Source organism: Clavelina lepadiformis, chromosome 6, assembly GCF_947623445.1.
Source record: "Clavelina lepadiformis chromosome 6, kaClaLepa1.1, whole genome shotgun sequence".
In the NCBI taxonomy this organism is placed as follows: domain Eukaryota; kingdom Metazoa; phylum Chordata; class Ascidiacea; order Aplousobranchia; family Clavelinidae; genus Clavelina; species Clavelina lepadiformis.
In genome coordinates, this window is record NC_135245.1 from 15,910,286 (window position 1) to 15,926,360 (window position 16,075).

The following is a 16,075-nucleotide window of genomic DNA, read 5'->3' on the forward strand; positions in this document are numbered from 1 at the left end:
CCTCAGTGGTGATATTAAATCAACAATGAACGAGGAAATCAAAATTGAGGTAAAAATAACAAAAGGTATTCTTTACAGCAATTTTGGAAAAACGTCCAGCAAGTTGTTTAATTTTCTAGCGATAATGCTTTGATAGCAAAGGATAAATTAAAGTTCAAAGATTAACCATTAATTGGTATACAACTTCGTTATGCTGTATACGGTAGTATCGAATTCGGGGTATTTAGTCGTATAATACGAGCATGTTGAACGAGCCGAATCACGTAAAATCAATTATTACATAGGAGATTGCAAGATTACCCTCAAGCTGACGAAATCAATAGAAACACCAGTCTGTGCAAAAGAAAGCTGAAACTTCAGGAAACTAACAGTTTTTATTTTGTATTAGTAAAACACAAACATCTCCACTTTTTGTTGGCTATAATTATTAATCTCATTATTACGACTGTAGTTTGTTCTTTTTTATGGCCTACATGCTCACCTTCACACACTGCACGAAATTCTTTTTTAAAATACCCTTAAACGCATTTTACAAGTGGATATGCTCTGTTCCTGACAAATAATTCAATGCTCACTATACCGGTATTCACTGCAATATATCTTGCTGTAAAGGAAGCTACGTTTTAACTGCGTGCATGTTTCGCCATTTTTTTGTATACCCAAAGCAATAACCAAGCGTCCAACTTGCCCTGATTAAAATTCCCCCTCTGAAATCGTACCAGAAACAACAAACTTGACAGATGCGACAAGAAAAACTGAAAACTTTTTGCTCCTTCATTACAAGTTTTTGTTCTAATCCGGAAATAATGGTGATTTTCGTCGTTTTTCTGAATTTGTTCAATCTTGAAATGAATTCTGTTCTAAACATTTGTTAACAAACGAAAGATGAAATGTATGTTCATGGCTTCATCAAGAGGATCTTCTTAAACTTAGAATATCTTCATTTTTTGCAGCACAAGCCCTTTTGCTTATGAAAATAGCCTCGACCAATAACTTTGGGACGTAGGCGTATGTGCTTACACCTTCGTTAAAATTTTCGGGCACTTCCACTTGTGGTATTGATAAAGTCGCTGTTTTGGTTAAAGTTATTCAGCGAATGGTGTTGGATATCGGCCGATTCGGCCGTGTGCTTGCAGTCATTATGTGTTGGCTTGCTGATGTACGAGGCGTGACAAAAAAGTAATAGGACTGTTGTCATAAAAATTTTAGCACAAAATTTTTTCATAAATTACAACTTGTCCCCTTCAAAGTATTTCCCATCCGAGTTAATACACTTTTGCATTCGATCCTGCTATCTCCGGAAACACTTGGCAAACTCTTCCTCTTTGAGGCTCTTCAGCTCCGTCGTCACTGAGACCTTGATTTCTTCCGAAGAAGAGAAATGAGTTCCTTTTAGCGAAATCTTCAGCCTGTGAAAAAGCCAAAAGTGACACGGCGCCAGATCTTGGGAATATAGAGAGTGGTCGAGAGCTGTGATTTGTTTTTTGACCAAGAGCTGCCTCACACTGATGACGTTGTGAGCGGGTGCATTGTCATGGTGAAGGAGCCACGAGCTGCCATTCCACATTGCCCGCTTGATGCATCGAACTCTGTCATGGCACTGAACGAGAACCCGCCGGTAGAAGTGCTGATTCATTAATTGTTTCACCCTCAGGCACAAAATGACTGACCCTGACCCGATGACCTGGGGTCATTCTCCACTTTATCACGGCTACTTTGGAAGCGTTTTGTGCCATTCAAAGACTCGTGTCCTTGACATCACATTGTCGCCATAAACCTCTTTAAGAAGTATGAAACACTCAGTTGAACTCTTCCTCAATTTCACTGAAAACTTCAAATTGATTCGTTGCTCCATTTTTGTGCTAGTGTTGCATTTGTTTTGCGTTGTGTCTGCCCTGCCGCGTTCTCTCTTGAGGCCTACTGCGTTTTCCGTGTTTGATTAAGCACACGTGTCTTTTCATTGACGTATTCCAGCCAAGTATTCGTAGAGTCAGTCCTGATTTAAGCTCCTGGAATGAGCTGCTGTAAATGACAATTTAACTGAGCTGCTTTTAATAAAAGATGTGCCTACTGTGTATCTAAGACTGAGGACAGTAAAAACGTAACACTGGCGAGCACGGCAGGACTCTTAGATACACAGAAGATTTTATCAAGTTTTACTGAAGAAGCATGAATTTTTTTTATTCTCCGCCTCGTTACCAACGTGGCAATAGTTTTTTATCTTTCCTACAAGAATTTGAATCCTTCTGCGACAGCGTCAAAGCATCGGATGCGGCAAAGAAACATGCATTTCTACAAAGCTTGCCGGAAGATATGAAATTCTCCATGACCGATGGTCGTAAAGAACTCTACGATCTCAGTTATGACGAACTCATTCAACAAGCAAAAGACACGGCTTCAGGTCTATCTTCACAAAAGCACGCCATGCAACAACTCTTTCAGCGCACTCAAGGTTTTGACGAATCCGTAAGAAGCTTTCTTGAAGCTATAGCCCAATTAGGAAAAATGGCTTATCCAAACGACGAACAGCATGAAATGCGCAGCAGTGTGCTGTACAACCTACTCGTTCAAGGACTGAGAGACCGTCAACAAGCCTCTCAAATCTTACGCGACAACTCTAAAAATGCACAACCGGATTTTTATGCCACAGCAAAGAGCATTATTGAAAACGCAGAACGGACGCATCATGAACCACGTATAATGACGTCAGAAGTAGCAGCGGTGACAAGAGATCACCAGGACGTATCCCAATTAAAACTAACTGTCGAAAAACTTCGGGACGAAATTTCCCAACTGCGAAACGAAATGAAGACAACAAGAGAACCTCGGGAAGAGAGAAGAAGACTTCAGTGTTTTAACTGTGGAGAATATGGTCACATTGCTCGACGCTGTCATAGGCAGCGTGCAAGAAACCTTCGACGTGTTTTTGATGTACATGGAACTAACAGCAATCCACCACGGGAAATCTACCAGGTTCAAACTATGGATCAGGACTTGCATAGAGAATAAGTTTGCCGACGTTGAGTTGCCTGCACTGCACGATGAGTTATGTTTGGACAAATTGGAACTGTCAGAAGTTGAACGTCAAAAGCTGTTTTCCGTAATCTCTTCCTATCGTGATGTATTTTCGCTGCACCCGTACGATATTGGACAAACAGAACTGGTCGAACACTCAATCGAAACAGGAGACTCGCTCCCTATACGACAGCACCCAAGACGCTTGTCTGAACCCCAAAAGCAAAAGATCGGTGGACAATCCTGTTTCAGAAGGTGTGAGCGAGAGTGAAGGGCAAAATTCTCGCTCAACATATCCGACAAACAACAGCCATCACTTTCGAGCATGCTGCAGCCCGGAACCAGAAATAACGTCTACTAATTATAACCAGCTGCGACCAGGGGTGTACATAGTGCCGGAAAATATTCAGAACGCAGTTCAGAATAACAGTTTAGTAACCGATGATGTTTTACATTCTCCAACCCGTCCACAACGCATTAAACGGAGACCTTGTTTTTACCCAGATGTCGAAGGTAGAATATGATAATCGACGCATCTTTTCTCATCACTCACGCACGTTTACATAGAGTTATGAATAGTAAATTTTTGTGTTTTGTTTTCGTGCTTTTATACGTGTTTTATATTGAGATTATATATTTTTATATTGTTACATTATTTTGTTTATACTACGATTTTACAGGCGATTTATGTATTAGTTGTTTGGGTGTCTATTTGGGTGATCGTTTTTTTGGACGTCATTTTTGTATTGTTCACTTCCTGGTTTTCACTTCGTTTGTTTTTGTAGGACATGCGTTGTATTTCTGGGCAAGCATTTGTTTAGTGTTTGCAATTTTGTGGGTGGGGGGAGAGTGTTGCATTTGTTTTGCGTTGTGTCTGCCCTGCCGCGTTCTCTCTTGAGGCCTACTGCGTTTTCCGTGTTTGATTAAGCACACGTGTCTTTTCATTGACGTATTCCAGCCAAGTATTCGTAGAGTCAGTCCTGATTTAAGCTCCTGGAATGAGCTGCTGTAAATGACAATTTAACTGAGCTGCTTTTAATAAAAGATGTGCCTACTGTGTATCTAAGACTGAGGACAGTAAAAACGTAACACTACCAACGTTTGCGTAACAACCAACAGCACTGACTGCGAACAATCGCAACAAAATTCTTACACGGTTCATAACACTGCGTTACAAAAAAGCCTGTAACGAAAGAACGAATTCACTAAGCGTAAAATGTTTCAAAACAAAGGAGCTAAGAAGTTGTGTTGCATGGTGAACAAGTGCCTTGCCGATTGGCATTGATCCAAGAGCGATCAGATACAGTCCCGTTACTTTTTTGTCACATCCCGTAAGGTGAGTTTTGTTTCAATCTTCAGTTGTCGCCTCCAGTATTTGGCATAGTCGTGTTAGTATCTTGATGTCGTCATAAAGTACATTGATGTTGTCTTCTTGAAGTCGATATGGTTGAAAATTCGTTGCTTGCGTGTTCACAACTATCTGTAACTGATTCATCTTGGCAATAAAGTAGTCCATTTGCTCTAGCAAGAACTCTGTGCTGACATGGCTTTGGCAATTACAGTATAATGGCATCTTCTGATCACAAACGTCCGCTTTGCGGTGTAACCAATGCAGTCACCACTTCTGACAAATGACGTCGAGTGAAGAAGGTTGCGTGTTTTTCATACTTAGCACAAACTGTTTTGAGCATACAGTTATAACAGGCTGATAAAAAGCTAATTTGTATTACCGTACCGCGATAATACTACTGCTCTTCTTGACATCAAGCACACAGATATATAAATAAATATAAGGTCAAGTATATAGCACGCAGTTTACTCTACAGTCAAGTAATTAGTGCATACACAAAGCTTAAAGTGAGACGTAAGTTCCACATAAAGTCACCTCATGGTGGCGCAGTGCCCGCCACAGCCTTAATAGCAAACCTACTATATATAGAAAAACTGAAGCAATAACAAGTTTGAAGAAAAAAAATCGTTAGATTATTTTGATTTTGAAAAGTACTTTTAAAAAAAGTTACCTCGAAAAAAGTAAGCCTAATAGAGGCATTGTTCATATACAGTAGTATAACACTCATACATTGTACAATAATTAAAATAAATAACGTTTCTACGACGCAAGAGGAAAAGACAGAGCGAATCACTAAACATTTGAACTTCTTCGGTCCTTGAAAAATGATTGATAAGATTTTTGATACATATAGTACGCTTTATTTTGGTAGAGATATCACAGGAATATTTTTACGCACCTGTTTTAGAAGCACTACATTTTAATGTTGTATAACCCAATTTCTAAGGCACTAGTTTGCGGTGTAGGCTATTTATTACTATTTAGAGTTTTTTTGCATATCTTTCATGTCAAATGAATGACTTTGTGAAGTATTGTTTTGTTATTGTGTGGTAATATTTTACCGTTGTGTCACTTGTGACCATTTTTATCGTTTTTAGCAAATTGTAGATGTAGATACACGTACACGTTTTCCTTTATCCCCTACAACTCTTCCCCGAAGCCTGTCACGCTAACCGCGAATTCTTTTTTTCGTTGATTAATTATGGTGGATTGCACGATGGTTTGGTGACCAAGGGTTGACTGGTCCTTCTACGTTTTGGTTTTACGTAAAAAGGATTCGTTTTTGTTGTCGGAGATGCAAATACTTTTGTTTGTGTTGACGGGGATGCAAATACTTTTGTTTTTGTTGACGGAGATGCAAATACTTTTATTTTTGTTGACGGGGATGCAAATACTTTTGTTTTTTATTCTACACATGCCCGAGTTAAGCATTGAATGCTATTAAAAGTTAAAAGAGCATAGGTGGGCTAATTGACTAACCGTAAGAGCGGGAAGTTTCCTGGTTAAAGAAAATCTTAGTTACAGATATAACAAACATACATATGACTCTGTTAAATGTTTGCTCATCGTATATTACGCTTAAATTTTTAACGGCATGATTCACATAAAATAAACCCTGTGTACATTACGATTTTCTTATTAATCAACTTCAAAGGCATGATTTTGATGAAAAACAGGATAAGATATCGTTCTCGAAAGATGGAAAGTTTAACATTCGTAATTCAACTATAACCACGTACTGATTACATATACAGTTCAAAGAACTACTCAAAAGGGCTATTGTACAGTTATTCAAACAATTTTGAAGTAACAATTGAAATAATTTTGCAAATATCAACTGCCAGTACGTCTACTTCTACTCCAAAGTAAATAATCCCGCCGTAATACCTTATATGGTGATGGAAAATCGGTGTGCTGTCACAGCGTGAAACTAAACTTGTTTCACAGAATAAAACATATTTGACAATTTCCAAGGTTTTTTGACTTCTTTTGTGGAGAAATAATGCTGCATAACAACAAAACTTTGTGAATGTTTTTCCGGATGTTCTTGCTGTAACAAATTCACGTCATCTGACGTCCGCAGAAATTGCTGAATCAACAAAGACCTTACAACGAGTTACAACGTTACAAAGAGTGTGAGTAACTGTTTTCGGAAGAACATTAATTATTAACGTTGCAAAGTAATAATAATATCAATGCAGTTTGCACAGGAGCATGAAGCGGGTCTATTTTGGGATCAAAATGTTTCTTGCTGATACTAATGTTTGTCAATAATGTTTATCGCGGAAAAGTTGTTGTGCGCAAATATTTGATACCTTAATTCTACCTCATTAAGATTAAATCACTTCAAAACTAAAATGCAAAAAAACAATTTGTGACGGATGAGGCAAATTCCAATGTTATTTTGTTTGTTAATTGTTGATCAGATTTGCATATTGGATACCTGTAAATGTAAGAATGTTTTTGAAAGGTTTTCCTGATATGAGGTAATAATATATCCTTTACACCTTGATAAACAAAAGTTATTTTATTTAGATTTGACAGTGTTGTCAATCTGGCTGTGATCGCATATAGAATAGGCTAAACCTTGGATTTTTTTCAACAAGCCAAATTATCTTTCAAGGATTCCTTTCAAATGCTGCTGCATTCAGAGTCTAATAATTTAAGCCACAAGAAAAAGTTTTCAAAATCTTTTACTTTTCTCAAAATGGATAAAACTAGAAGTTGGTTTCCATGAGCATGCAAGGTGTTCGCTTATAGCAGGCATGTGCAACCTTTTTCACTGGAGGGCCAAATACAAAATTTTGAATGACAACGCGGGCCACATGATTTTTTCAGAAAAAATTAGTATCGTAAAACGACTTTCCTATGCAGTTTATGTAGTTAAGAAATAGATTTAATGCAGTCCACGACACACTTGTGCGACAATTTATTGAAAAACTGTGAATAATTGTCGATGGAAGATAAGGAAACTAAATGATGTAAACTGCTTTGATGTAAACTGCATGAAATAGTGATGGCTAGTATGAAGTTCTAACATTTTGCTGAACACCACGCGGGCCGCACGGAACAACCTGGCGGGCCGCAGTGCGGCCCGCGGGCCACTGGTTGCACATGTCTGGCTTATAGCATCCTATGCCCGGAAACACTTAATAATTGCCTTAAGCATAACATGTGTACAAGATTGGAGCCAACCTACTTAGGGTTGCAGTTTTCTTTGATGGATTATATTTTGAAAGTTGAAACTGCTGCAGGGTCATTATGATGTCATGTTCAGTCTGACAGTGATACTCCGCAAGTTGCCAGAAGTATAAGTTACCTGATTTTCCAAATTACCAAAAGCACATCTGAACTCTTCTTGTGATTGCATTTATATGTATTACAGTAAAATTATATGAGTAAGTAAACTTGCAAAACTCGTATTTACTTCTACACCACAGCCACCATGTCGACCGTCAATGCATCACACAAACCTGGGTGAAGCTTTAACGTTTATGTTCAACGTGATTGTGATTGTTTGTGATCAGGTATGGTCAAAGATTTCTGTTGACCAATACATTGTGCAGCTTCTCTTCTGTCATGCGTCTACTTGTTTGGACGTCCGAAACTAAAAGCACAATGAACAACACGTGCCGAAGCCTGAGTCACTCTTATTATAGAACTTTATTATATGAACAGAGCTTGCAGGCAATTGAAGGCAAGTCACAAAGCTATAAACTTTACATATAAGATGATGTTTACCGTCTCGAGCTTGCTCACTATATTCAGGTCTTTCTTTTTGTTTGCTCGCGTTTTCACAGCGAACCAAAAAAGTTGTTATAGCCTAATCGCAAACTTTCTTTTTCCTGAAGAGCATTTGCATGAACTCTACATGGAAGGTGTTGCAGAAAACACACAGAATTGCTTTTTTTCTTTTACAGCAGGAAGAAATCAAGTAATGGAGAATCGCCAAATGTAATGGCCGCTGATACTTTTATATTATAAAGCCTCGCGTATTTTTTCTTTTCTTTCAAACTTTATTTTGACGCTGCAGTCTGTGAAAATAAGTCTCGTTATGCTGATATTTTTTATTTCCATTGTGCACTACAAAGATACATAAAACTACGGAGGATATTGAAACAACAAGGTATCAAATGTAAACGTAAAAACCTGCAAGAAATTATAACACATTGTATGAAGAACGAACATCCGCGCAAGTTTAAAACAGAAAGGAAAGAATTGCACAATACGTATGGTGCGATAACGTAAAACTCTCGTTAAGCAACATGAAAAGATTGAGGTTTCCTCCAACAAAACATTCATTTCAGACCAACACCGACCGCTATGCAGCAACTTACCTTCCATCACTTGCACATGCTAATTCCATTTAAACACCAAAGCAGAGAATGCATGTAGCAGTATATAGCACGTCTTTACCGAAACTTATCATGCTAATCAGTTTGCGTAGACGTGTTTCCCCACAGCACTGTAGCTTTGTGAAAAGTTACGCAATTGACGGCGATCAAACTGACCCAATACTGCAGTAGAAACTGGTAATGCGGTTATTCTACAGCTTAGTAGTCTCCCTTTCGAAACAAAGTGAGTCAGGTTTCAAATCTTGACCTATCGCATCCAGCGTTGGATCGGTCACTATCACCTGTAATCCCGGCAAAGATTCACTCTTTCTACAAGATCTTTCGCTATCGGAGGAGTTATCGATTTGATCGGGAGAATGCTCTATGTCGTCATCATCTTCTTCTTCATCATCTTCTATGTACGCTTCGTTGGTGTGGGGATTTCCCATTTCGCTACGATTCAGTAATTTAGGACCAGACAAACCGATGCCAAAAGCTCCAAGTGGGGCCGTGATGAGAGTAATCAGAACAGCAAGCACTAAGATCTGTCGTAATGAAAAATTTGATTTTTTTTATTACAGCTTTAGTCAGAATAACAATGACATTTATGATATGTCTACATGCTCTATACAGTTCAGGCATCGAATAAACTTTCCAGATCAGTGGAAAGTGATTAAAATATTTCTTCTATTACCTCCCTTCCCCACTCAATTTCTTCTGGTGGCCGGTTTTGAGCTTTTGCTTCTTCCCAGGCAGTGGAGCAAAGAGCAGCCTAAAACATTAAAGGAAGTTTAATTGGTAGGTTGAGCTTACTTTAACTCGTTCAAACAAAATTTACCATTTATACCAGATTCTCTCTACAAATAGCAATTTATTGCTGTTACTGTAGTCTAGTCAAACACTTTTTGTGACCTACTTGAACAGTTCCCTTTGGAATCCAAGCAATGGAAACAAACAGTTTTTCTCTCAGATTAAATTTAAGGCCAAAAGTAACCGACGTACTGGTTATTAATCGAACAATGAGAGCACATCCCAAAACCGCTAAACCAAGGCCCACAGTTCTACCTGTAAACAGTCAAAACGGTGACAACTATGAACTCATTGGACTGTAAAGTTACTTTATAAAGTTTAAAGGGGTTTTGAAAAATAGTAAATTCTTGTAAAAAGTAATAACATGATTTAAATACAATGCCAGCTATATAATTGAAAGTCGTTTAACGTAGTTATTACCATCCATTTCTTTTACATCAACCAGTGTTCCAGTGAGACCGAACAAAATTGGTTGAAAAATAAGCCACATATAATGCCAAGCCTTTGCCAAAGGCGCCTAGAAATGAAAGACTTTGTCGTTTCACTAGCAAGGCAAAGTGTAAACAGAATACAGTAGTTGCCGCATATAGGTTCCATTTCTCCTAGAACGGAGGTGGATCTTATAAGCGGCGAATACTGTAGTATAACAAGTAAAAATACATTTTTAAAGTCTTTGTTTTAAACCAGGTCTCACCGTTTCCTCCTTCCAGTGGAGTGAAGCAGTGAAAGACATGATGATGGCACACAAAGTACCGGCGCCTGGAATATCCCACTCCGTTGAACCAAAAACAAAAAGAATCCCAATCGAAAGTAAAAGAAATCCACGGCAGAAATTCTAATAAAATGAATGAACAACAACAAATTATAATACCTAACAACCACATTTCTTCAAATGAAAGTTTTTGTCCGAAAAAGTTGAGAACCTGAATAATTCTGCCTTATTGTCTGTGTCTGCATTAGTCATTCAAAGACTCTTTACCTAACAAAAGTTTGTATCTGATTGTTTACCTTGAATTTCATTTTCCGTGGTGGGAAGTGAGAGATTAACCAGCCAAGAACAAGGCCAGCGATAATTCCTATCACCACTTCGATAGCGGCCGCTCCAATTTGTTTGCCGATATTTGACGTGACTGTAAAAAAAATGAAATTTAATTCATTCGCACTAGTCAACATATCCACCACTGCAAATACCCGTAACTAGACATGTAATGTTTACACTGTGGTGTATTGAACATTGGTAAGTTAATCCAATCTCTATGCCAAAGATCAATAAAGAAGTTGAGCTTATGTTTAGTTAAAGATATCACGTTTTAAACTGCATTAGACCAGGGTCGAATTAATAGAAATAAAATTTCGTTAGTTAATCAAAAAGTAATTTATTGATCGACGGTCTGCTAAAAACATGTTTATTATTTAGCATTATTTATTATTATTATTATTATTATTATTATTATTATACTATGTATTACTTAAAATTACTTTTGCTATACCTGTTGAATGCTCGCCATGAGTCGAGTTTCCAAGAGACACCATGGTGGCATTCTCGTATGACACAGTTGTCATGGACATGGTCGTTGTGGTGGGAGGTGGGCTTGGTTCAAACCAGCCTACAATGACGTCAATTATGTCATGTTCTAGACCAGCTGGGATCGCAATTCCCAACAGGATTGTAAATCCAGCTACAATATCGAAAACAACAAAAAAGAATAAAATTTCCCGCAGTTCAATTTCGTTTCACAGCCTGCTAATGTACGAGTTATATAAGCAAAGTAAACGATATTACATGTGTACATTGTCCAGTGGGAAATGCAAATGTAAAAACAGCAACTGGCACTTACTTATAGCTAGAACATCATCAATCCCTGAGGCTGCCATCACCAGAGACGGGATTCCTTTGGCCACTCCGTAACCTTTTGCTTGGAGGATACAGAGACAAGGAACGACGACTGCTGGAGAAACCGCGGCGATAACGAATCTGAAAGGAGATTGTTATGAATATTCAAAACTCTGAAATCTTCTGAATGATACGACCATACGCAAACATTCATCGCTTTCTTATATAGTTCGTTACTTACCCAGTCATAAAACTCCAAACCCAAGGAAATCCCAAAATAAAATGTCCGAGAACTCCAATACAAACGGTTTCTATGATGCAAGGGGTAAAGGCAAGGCGAATCACAGCCCATTTAACCTTCTTCATTCCCTGTAAAATGATTGAGAAAATTAAAATGACTCCACAACGGCATGACTTGTATTCAATGCAGCAAAGCTTTTAAGCAAAAGCAAACGCCAACATTCTAATTTATTTGCTTTGCAATAACCTCCGGGTCTATTTCAAGTCCAGCTCTTGTTAAAATCACAGTGAGGGAGAGCTTCCGTAATGTGGCGCTGACGTCAGGGTTTATACCGTAAGCGATGTTGGCTGGAGCGGGAAGATTTCGCAACATTAACCCCATGAGTAAGGAAGCTATAGAAGGTGGAATTTGAATAGAGTCTTTATTGGCAAGATTTTTGCTTTCTATGTCATATCAAAAAGAGTTTACAACGTCACTTTACTACATATTTCACTATTGTATACAAACTATAGATTTGGTTGTTTTTTTTTGACAGCATGATCCACAAACAATAAAAACCACACTCTTTGCGCGAGTGTACGTAACAAATTTCTCACAATTGCAGCTAATTGCTCAAAAATATTCAACCTATATGCGCCGCGAAAACTTTGACTGTACATAAAATGTTTTATCTAAAGAAATTTCCTAAAAACAAAACCATTAAAAACAACTTACCTAGCAATGGAGGAAGTGGCGGAAATCCGTCAGGCATCGGAATTTTTATCACAATTTGTTCAGCAGCAAAGCAAAATATCACCGTCAAAACAAGATCAAAGACGTCGTGATCAGGAGACATCTCTTCGGGCATGAGCGACCACAAACCGCCAAAAAGCGCGGCTAAAACCACGGCTACGAAACAAAATTGAAATTAGCGCCGATCCTTATAAACTTGATCTTCCTGTGACAAGCAAATTTCACATTAAGCAGATGTCTCATAATATAATTGATAGATGTTAAAATCGATTCTTGTTCGAGATCAACTCACTCCATGTTACGTATTTTGCAAAAAGTCCTCTCGGCGGCCACAAGATCTGTTTCCAGGTTTTAGGAGACGAAGCGGAGAATTTCGTCATATGTTTTGTTTGATCCAATCCACAGGACATCGAGGAAAACGAGTCGCTTGACCGACGATCCAGTGACTGACGTCGCGGCGTTTTTATTTCGATTCCCGAATCTCGCCGCTCGAAGGAAGTGGATTTCGACATATCCATTGCTTTGAATAAGAACAAATGCTATATATGAAAAAGATTATTAACTCTGTGCAGATAGAAGGGTAAAGATTTAAATCTCCATAAACAGTCTTATAACAGATGTAACTTAACCTACCAGATATCTTCTGTATGGTGCAGTCTCAACAAGAAGTTTATGCAATTGCAATCCAAAAGGTGAAGAGTTTTTCTTGCAGAATAAAATCTCAACAGCTTCAATTTTCACAAAACAGAACAGATTGATATAAAGATTTTCCCTTTCCCTTTGATTCTTCAGTTCAACGTTGTATGTTTCAGCTGACAAGCTTAGCTGTGAATTTACGCATCCCATTTTATAACCGTTTTTTGCTGACGTCACAAGTCAAACAGAGCGAAAAACTCATATGGACAACAAACCGGTTAATAGGGAAAAGAGTAGCGCGTTCGTTTCTAAAATATTGACCTATAATAATCATTCGTAATAAAAACTACAAAGTTTTTCTGAATTAGACGATATTGTAATAAGATTATAAAATAAATATAAAAAGATCCGTTCCGTTAGTTTAAAAACCTTTAAAAATCAAACGATTGACAAGCGACTGAACAACAAAGCATACATTTCAGATATGCAATAGATATGCTAAATGTTTATATTTTTCACAGTACCGTAACTATAAAAATACTTGCATTTGTTCGAAACAATGCTGTAATTTGTTGTACGATTTTTGTTCAATTAAGCACGCACTCGATTGTGTATGTCGTCATTGACCTTACTAAGTTAATTTTTTGGGTTGGGAAATACAGTATAAAATACTAAGCGATCTTGACACAATACCAGCGTACAATAAAATGCACTATTGGACGTAAAACTTATAGTCACAATGATGTAGCATTTCACCATGATTGCCTGATCCCTTGACCGATACCGCACGTCAATGTATAACATGATGAAAACAATCCTGTTATTTGTGCGAACTAAGCCTACGTCACACAGGTGGTTTTACATTACAGTTTATTTCGATAGTCAATAGCGTTATCCCCTTTTTTTAGTATTCAAATCTGCTCGCTTTACCAAAACCTTTACCGAAAATGTACACGAGACAAGTGGGAACTGCCGGACGTGCGTTTATAACTTCTGTTTTCGTTTTTACGGTCAGTTGCACTCGAATAACACATGACGTTGAATGACGTAAAGCGAACCAGGTAAAATCGGACTCGAAACTTGGGGCTTAAAACTTTTCCATTTTAACCCAGTAATCTTTTGTTTGAAGTTGAAATGTTTTAAATGACCGTAAATCATGGTAAAAGATACAGCGGTTGTTTGTCAACGTTATTCTTTTTCGTCAACAAGATTTAGAAACGTTGGTGTATGCTAAATATAGTGCACTGGTTCACCATCTTTAGTATAACAGCGTTTACGGTAAAAATCTGACAAGCATGTTTTTCATATTTTGGCTGAACTTGTATAAACTGCTCTCTTGAGCGAAAAAATAAGAATTGTTATTATTATCACAATTAGAGTTCTACCCACAGTGGGTTGGAAACCCCAGGAGTTGATAAAAATAGCTGCCAGTTTCATTTTCCTGCGTCACGTAGAGGAAAGTAAGATATCACTTTGATGGCTTACATAAAAATATTTTCTTTTAAATGAGCATTGGCGATCAAACAGCGAGGACCTCAGTTTGAGTCCATGTGAGTAATTTCGCAACAAAATGTCGCACCAATGTTATCGAGGAATATGCCAAACCTCATTTTATTGTTAAATTTTCAATTTTGTTCATTTTACAGGGACCATGTTTTCAGTTTTGCATTCCTTTTCTCTATAGCATTTTAATCTGGAAAAACAAATGCCAATTTATCATTAGTATTCAAATAGTTGTAGTTGCTGCCATATTCCAATGCACTGCATCATCATTATTCATAATTAATTTATCGTCCATAAGTATCATCTTGTGAAAAGCAAGTTCAAAATTTATTAAATTAGTGTAAGATATTCTTTTCCAAATAATAGAAGTTTGAAGTTCGCCGTTTAACTGGGAACAATCTCAGTTTAATAATGTTCAGGTACTAACTTATATCATGTTAACAATTCACTGGGCACATACACAGTTCGAAGAACTAACTGCTCGTAATGGACTTTCATAACTATTGAAGAAATTCTGCAAATACCGACAGTCTCACGTACGCCAAAGTAAATACTTAGTCTACTGTATGCTGAATTAATGTTGAAAGGAAAGTCAATGTGGTGTCACTGTACGACAAAAGTCGAAAAATATAAAAGATTTTAACAGGATATAAAACACCTCTTAAAATTAACTGTTTTATATAGCTCTGTTCTTGTGCTTAAAATACTATGTAACTTTGCACATGTACCGTAGTTCGTAGGCAATTATTTATACCCTTGACGTTTTTGTTGACAAACCTGTGTTATGTGACGTCAGCGGAAATTACTAAACTAACACAAGTCACGTGCAATGTTTGTGAAGAGTGAGTAAGTAGATTTTTCGGAAAAGCATTGTCTTTAAATTAATAATGTTTTCTATATTTAGTTTACACAGGCACAGGAGACATATTTGTTTTTGAAACAAAATGCATTGATAATAAAATCAGGCACCAGAAAGCCTGTCCCGGGAAAGTTGTTAAACACAAATATTTGCTTTCTTATTAATACTCCATCAAAACAAGATGATTTCGAAACTGAAGTGCAAAGAGTAGGTTGTGCTAGGTGAGGCAAAGTTACTCAAAAACTTATCATCTTGATACTTACAGTGATCTCACAATGGATATACTTTCGTATGAGTGTATAGCCAATACAAGTCTGTGGAAGAGTTAGTCGTTGAAAATGCCTACTTTTTGAAAATTGTGAGGCTATTCGACACAATTTAAATCTCGAAATCCCTCTCCGCCTGCTATGTTACCTTTTCTACCTACTCCTATAACAGTTTTAACGTATAATATTTTAGTGTAATTACTATATCTGGATTTGGAACTGAAACATCGATATACGGTAACCGCTGTGCCAATTCCACTTACAAAATTAATCTGCTTGACATTTTTCACAACCAGTTCACCACCAAAGTGCATTGTGTGATAGTGATTTATACAGCAAATCTTTCATTCCGTTTTGTTGTCATAAAACGTGAACAAATTTTCTAACAAACTATATACTGTAGATTACCCACTGGTTATAAGACTTGCTATATTTGAAGAAATTGAAAAACCGCCTCTTCTTAACCGTTATGTTTATTAGTATTTTTCTGCTTG

At 37.4% G+C, this 16,075-nt stretch overlaps 1 protein-coding gene across 1 annotated transcript; it reads right to left on the reverse strand.

The window, feature by feature from the left end:
- Positions 1-8,414: 8,414 nt before the first annotated feature.
- On the reverse strand, positions 8,415-13,151 carry LOC143462701 (sodium/hydrogen exchanger 9B2-like). The gene is made up of 13 exons (XM_076960952.1): positions 12,951-13,151; positions 12,610-12,837; positions 12,300-12,473; positions 11,832-11,977; positions 11,586-11,713; positions 11,349-11,485; positions 11,001-11,189; positions 10,519-10,640; positions 10,205-10,345; positions 9,931-10,027; positions 9,617-9,765; positions 9,395-9,472; positions 8,415-9,245 (listed from the first exon to the last, which is right to left on the reverse strand). Exons 2-13 carry the CDS (start codon positions 12,833-12,835, stop codon positions 8,913-8,915), a joined length of 1,920 nt encoding a protein of 639 aa, XP_076817067.1. The 5' UTR covers positions 12,836-12,837; positions 12,951-13,151; the 3' UTR covers positions 8,415-8,912.
- Positions 13,152-16,075: the final 2,924 nt, after the last annotated feature.